This window comes from Borostomias antarcticus, assembly GCF_949987555.1.
Source record: "Borostomias antarcticus genome assembly, chromosome: 20".
In the NCBI taxonomy this organism is placed as follows: Eukaryota; Metazoa; Chordata; class Actinopteri; order Stomiiformes; family Stomiidae; genus Borostomias; species Borostomias antarcticus.
Genome location: NC_140253.1, coordinates 11,818,911 through 11,835,429, shown reverse-complemented (window position 1 = coordinate 11,835,429; position 16,519 = coordinate 11,818,911). Strand labels below are relative to the sequence as shown.

The 16,519-nt window shown below is 47.4% G+C and overlaps 1 protein-coding gene and 1 long non-coding RNA gene across 2 annotated transcripts; one reads left to right on the top strand and one right to left on the bottom strand.

Moving 5' to 3' along the window:
- The first annotated feature begins 449 nt into the window (after positions 1–449).
- On the top strand, positions 450–9,430 carry LOC311322263. The gene is made up of 3 exons (XR_014630921.1): positions 450–549; positions 3,990–4,211; positions 9,008–9,430. It is a non-coding gene; the product is annotated as an uncharacterized lncRNA (long non-coding RNA).
- Positions 9,431–11,932: 2,502 nt separating this feature from the next.
- Positions 11,933–16,191, bottom strand: exosc9 (exosome component 9). The gene is made up of 12 exons (XM_084454509.1): positions 16,055–16,191; positions 15,805–15,899; positions 15,584–15,703; positions 15,392–15,494; positions 15,116–15,253; positions 14,916–14,998; positions 14,450–14,582; positions 14,145–14,233; positions 13,464–13,610; positions 13,047–13,186; positions 12,317–12,395; positions 11,933–12,060 (listed from the first exon to the last, which is right to left on the bottom strand). The coding sequence occupies exons 1-12, from the start codon at positions 16,118–16,120 to the stop codon at positions 12,021–12,023; spliced, it is 1,233 nt and encodes a 410-aa protein (XP_084310635.1). The 5' UTR covers positions 16,121–16,191; the 3' UTR covers positions 11,933–12,020.
- Between the last annotated feature and the right edge of the window lie 328 nt (positions 16,192–16,519).

Here is a 16,519-nt window from a genome sequence, read left to right as displayed (position 1 = left end):
TGTAGAAGAATCTCACTGCACGTGTTGAAATGATTGGTGGGCAAATAGACGACCATGACACTTACCTTACAAGTGAAAAGGTATCACTTCACACAGGCTGGTTAGTAGGTGAGAGCAGATCTGGCGTGCTTTTTGATTGAGTCTATTTATGAGGAAGGTTTGAAGATGTCACCCAACAACTTTTGATTATTGGAAGGAACGCCCCCTAATTGTCCAAGCTGAGGGATGTTTGATCAGATTGGCGATTAGGTTGGCATCTGACAGTTTCTTCACTGAAAAGAATGCTATGTGTGCGATGAGTAGGCCTACTAACGAACAGCGGTAGATTTAATCAATTTTATTTTCACATTATGATGATACAAAAAAGAGAAACGTTTCCAACGACAAAACCAGCTAAAGTTCAGTATGGATAAATTTGCTACCTAGTAGCCAATCAGAGATGGAATAATCGTGACGAGACAGAAAGGAATGCGGAAGAGTGCGCTTCTGTTTCCAGCCAAGACGGGACGTAAAGGCAAGACATAACAAGCAAAACATTCCTCTTTAAGGGTGAACCCTATGTTTAAAATAATCAGTCAATAATCTGTCACCACTGAGCATAATAATGCTGCTATTTGTTGTCGCGACTGTTAGTTCCTTTATTTGGGGTTGAACAGCGCGACAGCAGGCTATTCCCGCCCCATTCGTTGTGTTGTTGTAGCCCAGCCTGAGTCCGGACTTTCAATCCGCCCAAGTTGACTGATACCCAACGGAGTGTACCGCGTTCATAATTCTGTATTAAATTGTAGCCTGATATCTAACAGCAATGTCAACTCGTTAGCGGTACACACGGTGGAGTGGGCGGATGCAAAGGCCCAGGCTGTTGTTGTAGCAGCAATAGGCCTACCTGTATTTGATTTGAGCTTTGGACTGGCTATTTAGAATCATAATCCCTGTTATGGACTATCAAGGTCCATATCAACATTTCGACGAATTGTGCACTCTTGAGATATTAGTGCTCATTGCTGCAGTTAGCGCCGGGAATATCCCCTCTGAATATCTCACTCGCAGCAACCAGGCCGGCCCACACTGGCCCACACCGGCTTACATTGGCCCACACCGGCCCACACCGGCTTACACTGGCCCACACTGGCTTACACTGGCCCACACTGGCCCACACCGGCTTACACTGGCCCACACTGGCCCACACCGGCTTACACTGGCCCACACCGGCTTACACTGGCCCACACTGGCCCACACCGGCTTACACTGGCCCACACTGGCCCACACCGGCTTACACTGGCCCACACCGGCTTACACTGCCCCACTTGAGGACCTGCCCATCGGGATTAGTCCCGAGCGTCGATTGCTAGTCCGCCATTGAGGTTATTATGTTAGAATGCAGTGTTTGGTTTTCCCCAAACATACTGTTTTTCATTTAAACCAAACGGTTCTATTTTTGACTCCCATCTAAAGAACATCTTTCTAATAGGCTTCTGGCTCTTCCAGGCATTCTTTAGCTAGCCTAACTTTAGACGGTTCTGGCAAACTTCCTCTTGGACAGTCGTGGCTTCTTGCTGTCCTACCGTGCACCGTTTTTGTTGTGTTTTCCTGACAGCGGGGGGCTGCTATGCGAGAGAGGCCTACAGATCTGTAGGTTGGGTCTGCAAAGACCCAAGTTCACTAGTCCTGATTGTCACCTCGCCCGGTTAAAACATTGATTCCGATTAGCCTGCCAACCTTAATTGAAGGTGGTTTATGCAGGCTAGCTTGTGAGTTTTTCCTGTCTCCTTTTCTTCTTCTTATGGATCAGCGTCATCAGGCCCAACCCCATCTAAAGACTGAAGTCTTTCTGATGTTTATTTGGAATGTTACGCAATTTAGAATGTTACCCTTTTCATTTTTGTGTGTAACTGCTGCCCGTTTCGGTTCTGTAGTGTGCGCATCTCTTTGATCGTGAGCCCCACCCTTACACCTCAAAACAATTGGACTCTTGTTTTTACCACTGCTCTAAAGTTTGGAATCACCTCCTCCACCTTAAACACACTCTCTTTCTCTCTCTCTCTCACACACACACACACACACACATACTCACATATCTGGGGAGGGTAATAAATGCCTGATAAGACGTGATGACTGATGAGGACATGCCTAGGCAACAAGTGTGATAAACGTGTGCTGCTCGTATAGTTTGATTGATTGTGTGTTTCATGATGTATGCTTAGCAACTGTATGTGCACGTCCATGTGTGTGCATGGCTCAGAAGGGAGTAGCCATGTGACAAATTACATGCATTTCAGCGTGCATGAGCTGACTACGCGTGTGTGTGCGCGCGCGCATGTGCAAATGTGGAAAACGCCCCGCGCGCACTCGGAATTCAAAACCGAAATCGAGCTGAAACGGTGTTTGCCCGGCGACTACGGACTCTGCCTGGGCCCAAAATAATTTTGTTTTGAGTCCTCCGCGGCTGTCTTTTTTTAGCCCGTATAGCGACGCGGGTGTAGCGTACAGTACAGTGTGTACTACTGTAGCCCCCGTATTTGTTTAGTATTTCTCGGTGTGATCCCGTGCTATTTTTACCCGGAGTGGCATTATCCCAACTCCTGTTATGTTGTTGACTGCGAAGGGAAGGATTGTGAAACGGCAGGTGTGCGTGTGTGTGTGTGCGCGCGCGCACAACTTGGCACAGAGATGGGGAGAGATGATAAGGCAGAGGTGAGGTGGGTGCCCTAGACTGTCTCCTTTAAACCGCCTGTGCGCCTGTTTACGGATCTGCGGTGCCCCGGGGTTCGAGCCCGCGTGACGACCGTCGGGCCGCGCTTCTTCTCTCTCTGCGTGGGTCTGATGTCGTCGGCCTCCTCCCGACGTCCGCGCCTCTCTGAGCGAGGTGCGTTCATGGTCGTCGGGCTGCAGCCTGGCGGCCGCCGCCTCCTCCGTGGGAGGGCAGCTGCCACTTATATCAGTCACATGGTGGTCCGTGGTGAGGTGCTGCACACGCACGCACGCACACACACTCTCTCTCGCACACACACACACACACAGTACACACATTCTACAGCAGTGCAATAATTATATAATGACACAAACCCAGACACACACATACACACAACATAACAGGAGTTGGGACACACACACACACCCCGTGGTACAGAGCGGAACACTGACATGTTCATGTTCTGCGGAGTGACAGGTTTAGCTGATGGAACACATGCATTCTGTTCCTACACTATGACTCAATCTGCGAGATGACAGTCAAGTTACACCAGTCACCCCTGTGGGCTGCCAAGTAGCTCAAAGGGCACGGGGCATCACCGCTAGGAGACACATACCATCACTTCCCATGTTATACTGATATTGACACCGTCGAATAATAATACTTAAGGCTATAATGGACTTCGTACTCTAGTCTGATACCGTAGACAAGATGGCGAGGTGTGTTTTAATGGATGAACGGAGAGGAAAAGGGTTTTATCGGATCAGTATAGATGGCTACTTAGCCTTAGCGTTGTATCGTAGAGAGGGACTTGTTGACGAATGTGAAAACGCCAGGCCGAGACCTGCCCATCACCTCGAAGGACCTCCAGTCCCCTCCCTTTCTCTCTCATCACATGCCGTCATGCATGAATTTACAAAGTTGTATCTCTATTAGTCAGCCAAATGTTTTTCAGATTTACTGTAACACTGTATTGTTCTGCAGTAGGCCATTCCTGTGTGTGTGTGTGTGTGCGTGTGTGTGTGAGTGAGAGACAGTGGAGTACATTGTGAGGCCCCAAAGTGCCTGACTTGTTCCTAGTTTGCAACATGTCAGGCTCACCCATGTCTCTAACCCTCCGTTGCCTTTTGAGAACTATTTACTCGATTGGGTACAGTGGGGTTCAACAACAACAACAACAACTACTACGTTGAAAAGTAACAAGCGCCAGAGACGTCATAAATTCACATGAGAGTCACTGACATTATTTACCAAGTATCTGATGCTCTCCATTGTTGTGCTCCGTGCTGGTATCTAGACTCTCAGGATGAGGTCAGGCGAGGCTGTGGTCACAGACCAGAGTGACCCCTCCTTTGTGGGACTGAGGCCACCGTGACCCCCCAGGCTGAGTGGACAACAGGGGAGGAGGTTCTGCAGGAAGAAGAATGGTGCCCCTCCCTAATGTGGACCCCGGGAACGAGCACTGTGTGGTTCCTGCACTGCTTTCATCAACATCCTGGTCACCTTCCCCAGACACAAGGTAGCTGCCATCTCACCTCACTATAATAGGCTGCCTATAATAATGAAATAGTTTCGGAGGGTGACTTAGTGGCAACTAACTACGCGCCCAAGGCGAGGCCCACTGCATAACTACGCCTTGGCTAGGCCGAGGTCCGAATGCCACTTCCATCTCCTTCATGGATTTCTGAAGAATGGTAACACATATAGGGAGGGAAAGTGAAAACATGCGCCCCTAGTGGATTTGTTCCTATCGGAGAGGAGTGTCAATGTAAACTCCCATAGACCGGATTTTCTAATAATTACTACGAAGCCATTTCGGTGAAGTTATCAAAACAAAAATGTGTGAGTATCTTTACAGTAATAACCTACTAACTGTGAGACTTTCAAACAGTATTTCGCCTTCTTTCTAATTTTTGAAATTGCTCCGTTCGTTTCATAAATGGACTACAAAGCCGGGCGCGCTTATGTAGTCTACGTCACTCATGAGAAAAATGCTGTGCTTTGCGCCAGATTGCCGCCATCGGTATGAGACGAATAGTTGCAAATTCTACTCATTTCCAAGATTTTCCAAAGAGCTGGAAAGATAAATAGTATAATAATAAATAGTTGATTTCTGTGATAGTTTATCTTTAGGCACCCTGCTGAAAAAAACAGCTTAGGCTGGTCAGCATGATCTGATCAAGTTGGTCTGGTTAGGATGGTATTAGCTGGTCAGACTGGTTTTAGCTGGTCTGATCCGCAGGTGCGCCTGGCTATTCTTACTGGTCCGTAACCCTAATCTTAACCCCTAACCGTAATAGGCTCACTTATGATGCTAACTCACCGTAACATGATATGACCGGTCCTTCATGCTAGCCCTGACGACACCTAACAGCTCCCCCTGCGAATAGCGCCATTTTTCTACATGGCCAGATCTAAAATGATTGTCAGCATGTGGGATGCACTTCTTGTTATTGCTGAAGTATTCTGCCAGCCATGCAATGCATATCGGCATTTTCGTAGGTGTACTGATTTATAATTTGGTTGTATTGTGTTAGATGTTAGCTGGTAGTCAGCAAGCTCGCAGAGGCGCACTTAATGACGTCATGCATGCCGTATGTAGTTCTTTACCACCTCGTTACAAAAATATACATAATTCGGATTGTGATTGAAAATTAACTACTGTATGATCACCAGAGTCAATATAGTTTGTCTCCAAGTATATCATATTTATTTAATGCATTCTACTGACTTTTCGGTGTAGACCGAGATATCATTTTTCAGAAAATGTGCTATGAGAAATCCCATTAATTCTCTCGGCATTAGGAACACTACCGCTAGGGGGCGATGAGATTACTTTCCCTCCCTATTATTTGTACAGCGCCGCATGAGGTGTTGGAAAACGAACTTGACGTCAAATCATGGATGTATTAATAGAACTGGATACAGCCACTCCATTCACTGGCCGCTATCAACAATGAAGCCCTATTGAACCGCGCCATCTTGGCAAATTTGTAGTCATTTGACTATTTCCGGTGACTTTTGACTTGCACAGTTGTGCTTTTCTTGCCTTCCGGTGACTTTTGACTTGCGCAGTTGAGCTTCTCTGGCCGACGCGCGTCCACGAAAAAGTTCACATTTATCTGAAATGTAGACGCACGTTCCCGGCTCTCTCGGCTCTCCCCGCTTTGATTTAGCAATGAAAACCGGCTTGCATATTAACCTGTTTTTGTCAAATATATCAATTGGAGAAATTATTTTTTCATCCAGGCATCTTAGTTTTAACAGGTTAAATATAACTGAACATGTTTCGTTTGCTAGTAGATGGTATTCATTCCGTTCGCGATAACGTTATTGCAGCCAGGCTAAATTCCTCCAGGGAGCCAGTGACCGGCGAGTTGAAGAGCTTCACTCCCCGCCAGCAGGAGCATTGGCCGCGGCTACCGCATCTCGGATAACCCGCTGAGTTCCTGGCTGCTATTTCACACTCGCCCTTGATCAATCCCAATACCGATCCATGGTAATAATGAATCAATCGTTCAGATCAGATCGGCAGTGCTGCATGCATGTTACAACATCATTGTTAGCTTTATTAACATAACCATAGCCTACATTTATCTCTCTAACGTTAGGCTATCCATCTTACACCAGTCGGCCATTCGATAGCTGGAAGCGGTCAACGCCAACGTTGACTGAAAACACCCAAACTCAGTGTATCGTTTCATCTTCATGCTACACATCAACTCCTTTACATTGTATGTGAATAAATTCCTGTTATTCTAAAAATATCCCATTTCTGTCCATTCCTGGAAAAGGCTAATAATTGCTGTCAAATGATCACTCCAGTTTATCACCGTATCCCACTACCATTTCAACTATGCACAGGAGATTGTCTTGTGGTCATTTTCATTAAAAATGATTAGCCTGATCAGTTTGTTGTATGTATTAAGCCCTTTTTGAGCGGTATGCTTGTATTAATAGCTTATAGCTTGCCATACTCACCAACCTTGGGACCTCAGAAATAGGGAGCATTTCCAAACCAAATTGCGGGGGGGGGCATTAAAAGCATTACAAATTAGACATTAAAAGCATTAAAACGAAATGTGAAACATTATATATATATATATATATATATATATATATATATATGTGTGTGTGTATGGAGCAATTGTTTTTAATGTCCGACTTTTGTCTGTGCTGTTCAGTAAATGTGCATCTGTCCTAATTTATTGTAGCCTATCTACTACACAACCTAGTTCAAATTTATGAATCTCCCGCAGCGTGATCATTTCCAAACCAAATTGCGGGGGGGGGGGCATTAAAAGCATTACAAATTAGACATTAAAAGCATTAAAACAAAATGTGAAACAGCATGACAACATACATATTCCTTGATTATTTGTATGCTGTGTTGTCCCGTCTGAGTTTGTCCTGTTCGTGATTGGTCTCGTGTTCCCACTCGATAGGCTTGCACCTTGACGTTGGTGAGTGGGCTTTAAACCAAGACGGGCTGTATGTGTATGTGTGTATGTTTGTGGTTTGTGTGTCATATTCTATTATTGAAATGTAATAACAGAAACAGTGTGCCTCCTCTTATCCTCACAGCTCAAGCCATTTTTAGGAGACCAGTTCACACCTCAACCAGACCTGCTGCTGTTTAGGACCTGCTTTAAGCCCTTTTTTGTGGTGTCCGTTTTCTGTGTTCTGTGTCAAGTAAGCCAACCCACCTTCAATGCAGTGTAGCCTCCACATTTGAATGGTTACAGCAGTCTTGTCGTCTACAAGCAACAGTCTCTGGCTTTGCATGGCAATTTATGTAGTATCATCCGAGTTCTACAAATGCTGTACTTTTTTGTACTGTAAGTAACCCCTCAATTATTCAATTTTACTGGGGAGCAGTGACCATAGCCTACTTGCCAACCCTCCTGACTTCCGCGGGAGATTCATAAATTTGAACTAGGTTGTGTAGTAGATAGATAGGCTACAATAAATTAGGACAGATGCACATTTACTGAACAGCACAGACAAAAGTCGGACATTAAAAACAATTGCTCCATACACACACACATATATATATATATATATATATATATATATATATAATGTTTCACATTTCGTTTTAATGCTTTTAATGTCTAATTTGTAATGCTTTTAATGCCCCCCCCCCGCAATTTGGTTTGGAAATGCTCCCTATTTCTGAGGTCCCAAGGTTGGTGAGTATGGCAAGCTATAAGCTATTAATACAAGCATACCGCTCAAAAAGGGCTTAATACATACAACAAACTGATCAGGCTAATCATTTTTAATGAAAATGACCACAAGACAATCTCCTGTGCATAGTTGAAATGGTAGTGGGATACGGTGATAAACTGGAGTGATCATTTGACAGCAATTATTAGCCTTTTCCAGGAATGGACAGAAATGGGATATTTTTAGAATAACAGGAATTTATTCACATACAATGTAAAGGAGTTGATGTGTAGCATGAAGATGAAACGATACACTGAGTTTGGGTGTTTTCAGTCAACGTTGGCGTTGACCGCTTCCAGCTATCGAATGGCCGACTGGTGTAAGATGGATAGCCTAACGTTAGAGAGATAAATGTAGGCTATGGTTATGTTAATAAAGCTAACAATGATGTTGTAACATGCATGCAGCACTTCCGATCTGATCTGAACGATTGATTCATTATTACCATGGATCGGTATTGGGATTGATCAAGGGCGAGTGTGAAATAGCAGCCAGGAACTCAGCGGGTTATTCGAGATGCGGTAGCCGCGGCCAAAGCTCCTGCTGGCGGGGAGTGAACCTCTTCAACTCGCCTGTCACTGGCTCCCTGGAGGAATTTAGCCTGGCTGCAATAACGTTATCGCGAACGGAATGAATACCATCTACTAGCAAACAAAACATGTTCAATTATATTTAACCTGTTAAAACTAAGATGCCAGGATCAAAAAATAATTTCTCCAATTGATATATTTGACAAAAACAGGTTAATATGCAAGCCGGTTTTCATTGCTAAATCAAAGCGGGGAGAGCCGAGAGAGCCGGGAACGTGCGTCTACATTTCAGATAAATGTGAACTTTTTCGTGGACGCGCGTCGGCCAGAGAAGCTCAACTGCGCAAGTCAAAAGTCACCGGAAATAGCCAAGTGACTACAAATCTAGCCAAGATGGCGCGGTTCAATAGGCCTTCACTTTAGATTTCGAATCCTGGGGGCTTGCGTCAAATACACGAATCCCCGTGAAAAAGATGAACACCCCCCCCTCCCCCGCCCCCATAAAAAAGAGAAATTACTTGATTGGCTGATCTATTGCCCCTCCCCCTCCCCCCAGGTGTTGTTTGGGTGGCAGCTGTTCGGGGCGCGTACGTCGGAGGCCGTGCGGCAGCTGCTGAGGGACGGTCTGAGGAACCTGTGCCAGGGGGGCGGCCCCCTCCAGCAGACCTCCAGCTCCGCTGTCACGTTGGGACCATACATACTGCCGAGCCCCGGCCCGGTTCAGCCCCCACACCCCTCCAACCCTCTTTACCGGGGAAACGATCCGAGACCGTGAACGATAGCTGGCGTGAACAGTGTGTGAGCGATACAGTATCTAGTGTGAAAAGGATAACGTGTTGTACCGTTTGTGCTGATATTTCCGAACCATTTAAAAAATAGTTAATTTTTTTGCGCAATCCTGGGCCACCGTCTCAAAAGTCTTCCCCTTAGTTTCTTGCTCCGCAACGGCCCCCAGCGCCGCCGCCTTCTACCGCCCTCTGCCAGGGGAAGGGAGGGGGGGGGGGGTCCCTTCCGTTCTATCCGTTCAACGTGGTGCGAAGTCGCCGGGGAGGTGGTGCCGGCGGCCATTTTGAAGTTTGCGTGGACGTGGGGGGGGGGGGGGGGGGGCTCTGAACGGCAGTTACCGCCTGCTCCAAAGCGCTCTCTGAGTAGTGGGGTCGGAGGGGGGGACGCGGGACAGTTATACATTCGACAATCCTCCTCCGGTCCGAACCCCGACCCCCCCACTCAAGTCTCTTATTCGGGCCGAGCCATAGGTTGACCCCTCCTCAGCTGGGAGGAACGGGGGCCCCTCTAACGGAGGGGCTGCGAGTTTTAGCGATGCGCTCGTGTAAGATGACACGGGGCTTTGTCTGCGCACGTGTACGCGAACCGGCACGGCCGCGCGTTACACACAGGACAATAGAGCCGCATCGGGCCTGGAAAGAATGACAGAGTCTTGTGCGTGTGTGTGCGCGCGCGAGTGTGTGTGCGGGGTTATCTGAAGTCACGGCACTCCGAACAGCGTGTCCTACGTATCATGTTGACAGAAGTGACTGTATAGATGGACAGGTAAATACTGTAAGTCCCATACTCTTATTTGTCCCCGGGGGGGAACTGTTGCACGAGGCGGTCTCCACAATGCATTCACTGTTGACGAGGTTTCGGCGCCTGAAAGCCGCTGCTGCCGTTTCCTCTCCGGCTGCCGTATCAGAGCCAAAGCCACGCGGCTAGTGTTACAATCCTGCCCCACCTACTGTTCTCCAAGATCACCCCCCCCACCCCACTCCCACCCACCCTACCATTTGTAGCGCACGCGCCCGTTAGCTGTGTACACCTCACCCCTACTAACCACATATCAAACCCTCTCACGTTGCCTTCCAACACATACACACGCGCACACACACCCACACACACACACACACACCATCTGGCTTAGCACAGCGATTGCAACCAACCAGGGTTATGTAAGCTCTGCTCCCCTCCCAAGGCCTCTGAAACACCCCGTCTGTTTGGTATAGAGGAAAAGTACCTGGTCCGCCTCCCCGCCGCGCTGGTTGGCTGCGCGGCCCGGAGCAGCCGAGCCCATTCTGGCACCGAGCCAGCCATGTTGATTATCACAGTGACAGGTGTCTGGATTTGCAGGTATGAGCTGGACGAACATGATGTTGACTCTTCTGAATGTGTCAAACAAAGCCAGCCTGGCAGGTAGACACACACACACACACACACACACAGTATGGTAAGATGCTGTGTATGTATGTTCTTTTCATCAAACACACCTGGGAATGCAATGGGTGACTACGAAATGAAAACGATAGAACTCCAAAATTAAACGAAACATTAATTACCTTGTTCTTTCCAAGTGGCAATGTGCTCCAACGTGTTTTATTTATTGTGACTGGAAAAATGTATTTCAAGAGATGACAAGAGCTTTTTAAATTGATATTAATTATATTTAATTATTTATAATGCAGTCCTTCTATAGAAACACTAGTCATGTCATGTGATTTGTGGCTGATTAGCTTTCCTAGCCTGTATCATGTGTGAAGTGGCTATTTTCTGCATGTTGTGTGTTCACTTGGTCTGGAAAATGTTACATAAATGAAACCAAACATATTTATAAACTTATACTTGTGCCATTAATTAATATTCCTTAATCTATACATGTCTGTTCTTTCCATAAAAGCAAAAAACTCTTCTTCAAGCCTCTCCACACACATGCTACATTGCAATCATCTTGTGGTGTTATTCTGTTGTTGCTGCCAGGTTGAGGTAACCTGACGCGCCAGATGGTTTGTTTGTGGAGAGACAGAATGTGAGCTCGCGAGATCAGGATGGTCTCACGAGGCTGAGGGTGAGGAGCCAAAACCTAAGATTTGTACTCCCTCGTACCTGTAGAAGGGATGCAACAGTGAAGGAATCTGAATCTGTACGTCGAAGAGCAAAAACTGCCTTGAATTTGTTGTTTGGTCTCATGTGGTTTCAGTTGCACTATAACATTTGTATTTGTGTGTCAGTCATGATTGTAGCTTTACCACAAGTGTTCATTATTGTGCAATCTCATGGTCTTCACCGAGCTGCAAAAAGTGTCTTCAAACTTATTTTCCTTGAATATCTTGCCTTTGTAACAAAATACATTTTGTGAAAATTGATTTCTGTCCGACTGGCTCATTTTTTATTAGTATTAAATAGTTTTGTTTTTTTTCTTTCAGTTCATTGCCAACCAACTTGTAGTTTGCTGACTGTGCCTAGACATGGCACACAGCCTGCACTGAGGGAAGACCGACACCTTGTGGTCGTGGAGGTGAACTACAGGAAGAAAAGGCTTGTGTGCTTATGGAAGTTAGCAGAGGCTGCCTCTGTCCCAATGCTCCCTAGATGCTTCTAAGCCTTTGTCCAGGATGACATCTTTATGAGTAAAGCTTATGTTTGAACATCTTAAATGAATGGAACTATCCAAATAAAAGATGGCATATGGAAATGTATCTTTATTGAAAAGGCAGAGTGGATCATATACAGCAGCACAAGTTTCACAAAGCTATAAAATCTATTTGAGAGTAAGGAGGGGGTTATGAATTGGCGTCTCACTACGTAGACTTCGTTTTCATTTTCTTGGCCAATCCGGTCCTGAGAGACAAAGAGAGAATATTTTTCAAGTCCCAGTTCATGACTTCAACTCCACTTCCACCACGGACCTATAAACCCATCAACACGCGGAAAGAGACCCATATTTGCTGTCGTCATCGTCTACTTATTTCTTGCCTCTTCTACTTGAATGGCGACTATCTAGAATTGAACAACCGAGTCTTTTGCACACCTGAGTTGTCAGGTACTGCGGACAGGTGCTCAAAGACCCAAGGCTGCGCGATAGAGAGGTACGTACTTGGGTGCCGGCTCTGGTGTTTCCTGGTTCAGTATGACCACTTCCTCCTCCTCGCTGTCCGATATGAGCACCACATCCCCTTGAAAGAAACAGACACAGAAAACTGGGCAATCAGAATGATAAAATATACATATTTCTGATTTGATCCCATTTTCACCCAGTTTGGCAGCAAATCACACCTGACCTATTGTCCAGTCGTCCCCTGTCACTGCTGTGGATGATCCGTCGCACGACCCCGTGATCAGGAAGAGAGAGACAGCTACCCGACTCCCTCGAACCCGCGACTACTAGAGACAGCTACCCGACTCCCTCGAACCCGCGACCGCTAGAGACAGCTACCCGACTCCCTCGAACCCGCGACCGCTAGAGACAGCTACCCGACTCCCTCGAACCCGCGACCGCTAGAGACAGCTACCCGACTTCTGCGACCGTAACTCCCACACCAGACGGGGTCACCGTAGAGCGGTGGACCCTTGCGGCGAAATTAAACTAACCACCCTCGGGAGTGACAGCCCGATATGCCACTCCGGCCACGTTCGGATCAGGCGAGACCGGGGCGCAAACCTCGGTCCCCGGCGGCCAGCTGCATCGGAACCCCATGCTTAGACCGACGGCTAGTCAGAATGTGATTCAGACCAGGAAACGGAACAACACCAGCTGAATAACTACACCTTTTACAAGCACACATCCATCCATCACACCAACGACACCTGGCTAGCGTCTAATTTACCTCTCTTCTCCTCCACCATCATCACTTCTTCCTCCTCCTCCACGTCTTCCTCCTCCTCGTCTTCCTCCAGCCCCCAGGTGTTGAGCAGCCCCTCGCCCACCTGGCCTGTGCCCGGGACGGGCAGCACTGGAGAGGGCACCCTGGCAGAGGAGCGGGTCAAGGAGCACAGTCTCGGGCAGCAGAGATGGAGAGCATAGAAACGGATCGAACTAGATCTGACATGGATAAAGAGGCTCGGAGCTGAGGTGGAGAGAGAGAGAAGAGATGATCTGAGAGAGAGACGTCTCAGATGTCTGTATCTCTCCATCTCTAGAGTTGGATCAGAGATTACGGTGACGCAGCTCTGTACTCTGACGGCCAGACAGAAGCCATCACTCTGATAGGACTTTGTTGTTGTTGTTTTTTTGGTCAGGATACGTTTGGGGCGGGGGCTCTGCCCTCTGGATGATCTCGTTGGCTTTCTCGGTGACGTTCGTCATTTCCACCGGCGTCTCGTCCTTTTTCAGCGCCGTGATTCGCTCGCGGGGCATCGACTCCGCGAAGCCACACCTGCCCCCGTCCTTCCTGGAACGAATTGACATTCGAAACCAGGAAAATGTCATGGCCAAGGAGATGCGTAACATCTAGTATAATAGAGACAGCAGGTGCCTGACCCAAACAATCAGTTAAAGGTGCAGTACGCAGTTTGTGATTTCCTGTTAGATTTACGATTTTTTTCCCTTTTTTTTTTTTCAGAAAAATGCAACTGACAAAATCCCCTCCCTTCAGGCCTCTGTCCAAAGTCACTCCTCGAAACCAGGGGAAAACAAGTGACACTCGCTAAGCAGGTAGGGAGGTTGACAGGCAGGTAGGCCATCCAATCATTCAATCAAGCTAACAACTCCAAATGATTGGATGCACTTATTACAGTCCTGCAACTTCCAGAGATCACAGATGTATTTCATTTTAGTGTCGGAGCACTTTATTTACCGATTGCTGTCGGGATGTAACGAGAATTACAAAAAATATAACAAGAAGTGCTTCTGAGCCAGAGTGCACCTCGACCTTTCGTAGAGAACAAGAACAACTGTGGTAAAAGATTTCCTTCTCACGCCCCACCTGGCTTTCTTATCGTTCTCCAGGGCCTTGTGGATGAGCTCCGTGATCTCCGACACTTTGACGCTGGCGATCTTGCTGCACCTCAGCACCTGCCAACACACACACACACACACACGCGCGTTCAACAATCCACACAGACACGTGTTCGGAGCCTCGATTGGCGGCTAGCGATCGTCAACGCACATAACACGCCGATGTCAGCATGTACATGGTGTTGGTGTCGATTGCTGGTGCGTACGCCACCACGGCATCCAGTTGGCGGCGCACCGGCGTCCCTCCCCCCCCGCCCCGCCTCCCGCCCACACCTGTTCTTTGAGCAGCATGATGCCGCCGCTGGACTGGATGGAGCAGATCTCGCGGTGCTTGTTCATGGCCATCATCAGCAGGCCGTCCATCACGCGCTCCTCCCTCTCGCTCGGGTCCACCAGCAGGTAGGTGCTGCACACACGCCAGGCGGGGGAGGGAAGGCGGACACAGGTGCGTAGGGGCGCGAGTGTGTGTGTGTGTGTGTGTGTGAGAGAGAGAGAGAGTGTGTGTTCAAAGGAACAGGGGGGTGGGGGAGAATGAAGGGGCAGGTGAAAAGAGGAGTCAGACAGGATGAAGGGAGAAATGTGGATGTCTGGTGTGGATGATCTTCTACATGTCTGGTGTGGATGATCTTCTACATGTCTGGTGTGGATGATCTTCTACATGTCTGGTGTGGATGATCTTCTACATGTCTGGTGTGGATGATCTTTTGTACATGTGGGTCTGGGAGGAGGAGGGACTTACCCCTGCTGGAAGAAGGCGAAGCTCACACAGATGGGCATGTGGTAGATACTGAGAGGGATGGGGTCTCTCTCCTCCGCACTGTACTGTAAAAAACACACACACACAGTCATTCAAACGCCAGTACCTCAGACACAATCACAGAGCTTTAGTTTCCTTGGGGAGGGGGGGGGGGGGGAGTTGCCGGCGGCAACCGCCCTCACCACTGTGACCTCCTCCCCCTGGATGCCGACGTCGGGCCGTCTGAAGTGGCTGAGTGCCGTGATGGCGGCCACGCTGGCGGCGTCCATCAGGTTTCCGTCGTGGTTCAGGACGTGGACGTCCACCCTGATCTGCCACACCTGGCGAAGGGACGAACACACACACACACAGAGTAACTAACGCATATAGATTCAGTGTGTGGGCTACCGGTAGACTATGATAAGTAGGTACATACACATGCAGTGCACGCTATGAATTGGCTAGACCTTAATACAGACCTTTTCTCCAGACACCACACACAAGGACTCTGTGTCAATGCATTTAGAGTTCCTAAGGCATCTTTCCAGCTGTCTGTTCAACTTCACCAGCAGCTCTGACTGCCTGTGGAGAAAGAGCGCATGTGTTGGGGGCGGCTGTGTGTGTGTGTGTGTGTGTGTGTGTGTGTGTTAAAAGATAAGAATGTATCTTACCTGCCGAGCTCAAAAGCTGGCGATGCCATCGGTGACAGCTCTACGTTGAAGAACATGATTCCTTCCGAAGGTCTGTTCTCTTTTGGGACCACGAGTTCGCAGGAAACTTGGGCCATAACCCTGAAATGTACAATGTTGTGAAATGGATTTGCTAAGTTACTTAGCTTCTTAATAAATCTTTGTGTAAATCAGGCCTGGGGAATCTGGAGGAGAAATCTCACTTCGACTTCCCGAGATCAACGAAACAGCATCCATAGTCTGTGCCGAAGGAGATCTTTATATTTCTGTAGTCATATGTCTGTCTTCCATCCAGGCGCTACAGATGAACGCATATTAAAGTGAGATTAAGGACATCTAGCTAGCTAGTGCATCTAGATCATAATGTGAACTGCAATGTAAAACAAGAGATGCTAAGCTCATTCTAGCTTGCCTCGTTAAAGTCACCCTGTGCTGAAACAGCGTGTTACTTACCTTCCTCTCTTCAATCGCTTTGAGCAAGAAGTCTCGCTCACAATTTGACAACGGCGTATCTTTCATTGTGGCTATATATTAGCAGATTGATGTAAATTATATTTCTTGCTGTCTTTCCAAACGTGCTCAAAAAGCCCTATCAACACGTGAACTCCGCCCCGGTAGAGCTAAGGAAATGTTATATCAAAATAAAAGTTTCCGAACTTATTAGATATCAATACAATTATCTGCAGTGACTTCATGAATAAGATTGGTTTCCTCCTTTTTATGACTACGTTGCCGATAATATGGTGACTATAATAATTGTAAGACAGTTAGCTAACCCCTGCTGAGGTCGGTGATATGACAGGGTAGAGTAATGTCTTTAATGTACTTTACAATAATACATAACATTACAATTATTTGTTTCTATCACTATCACGGAGGTGGTAGTAGCATTTAACTGTACTGTTGACATTATACACT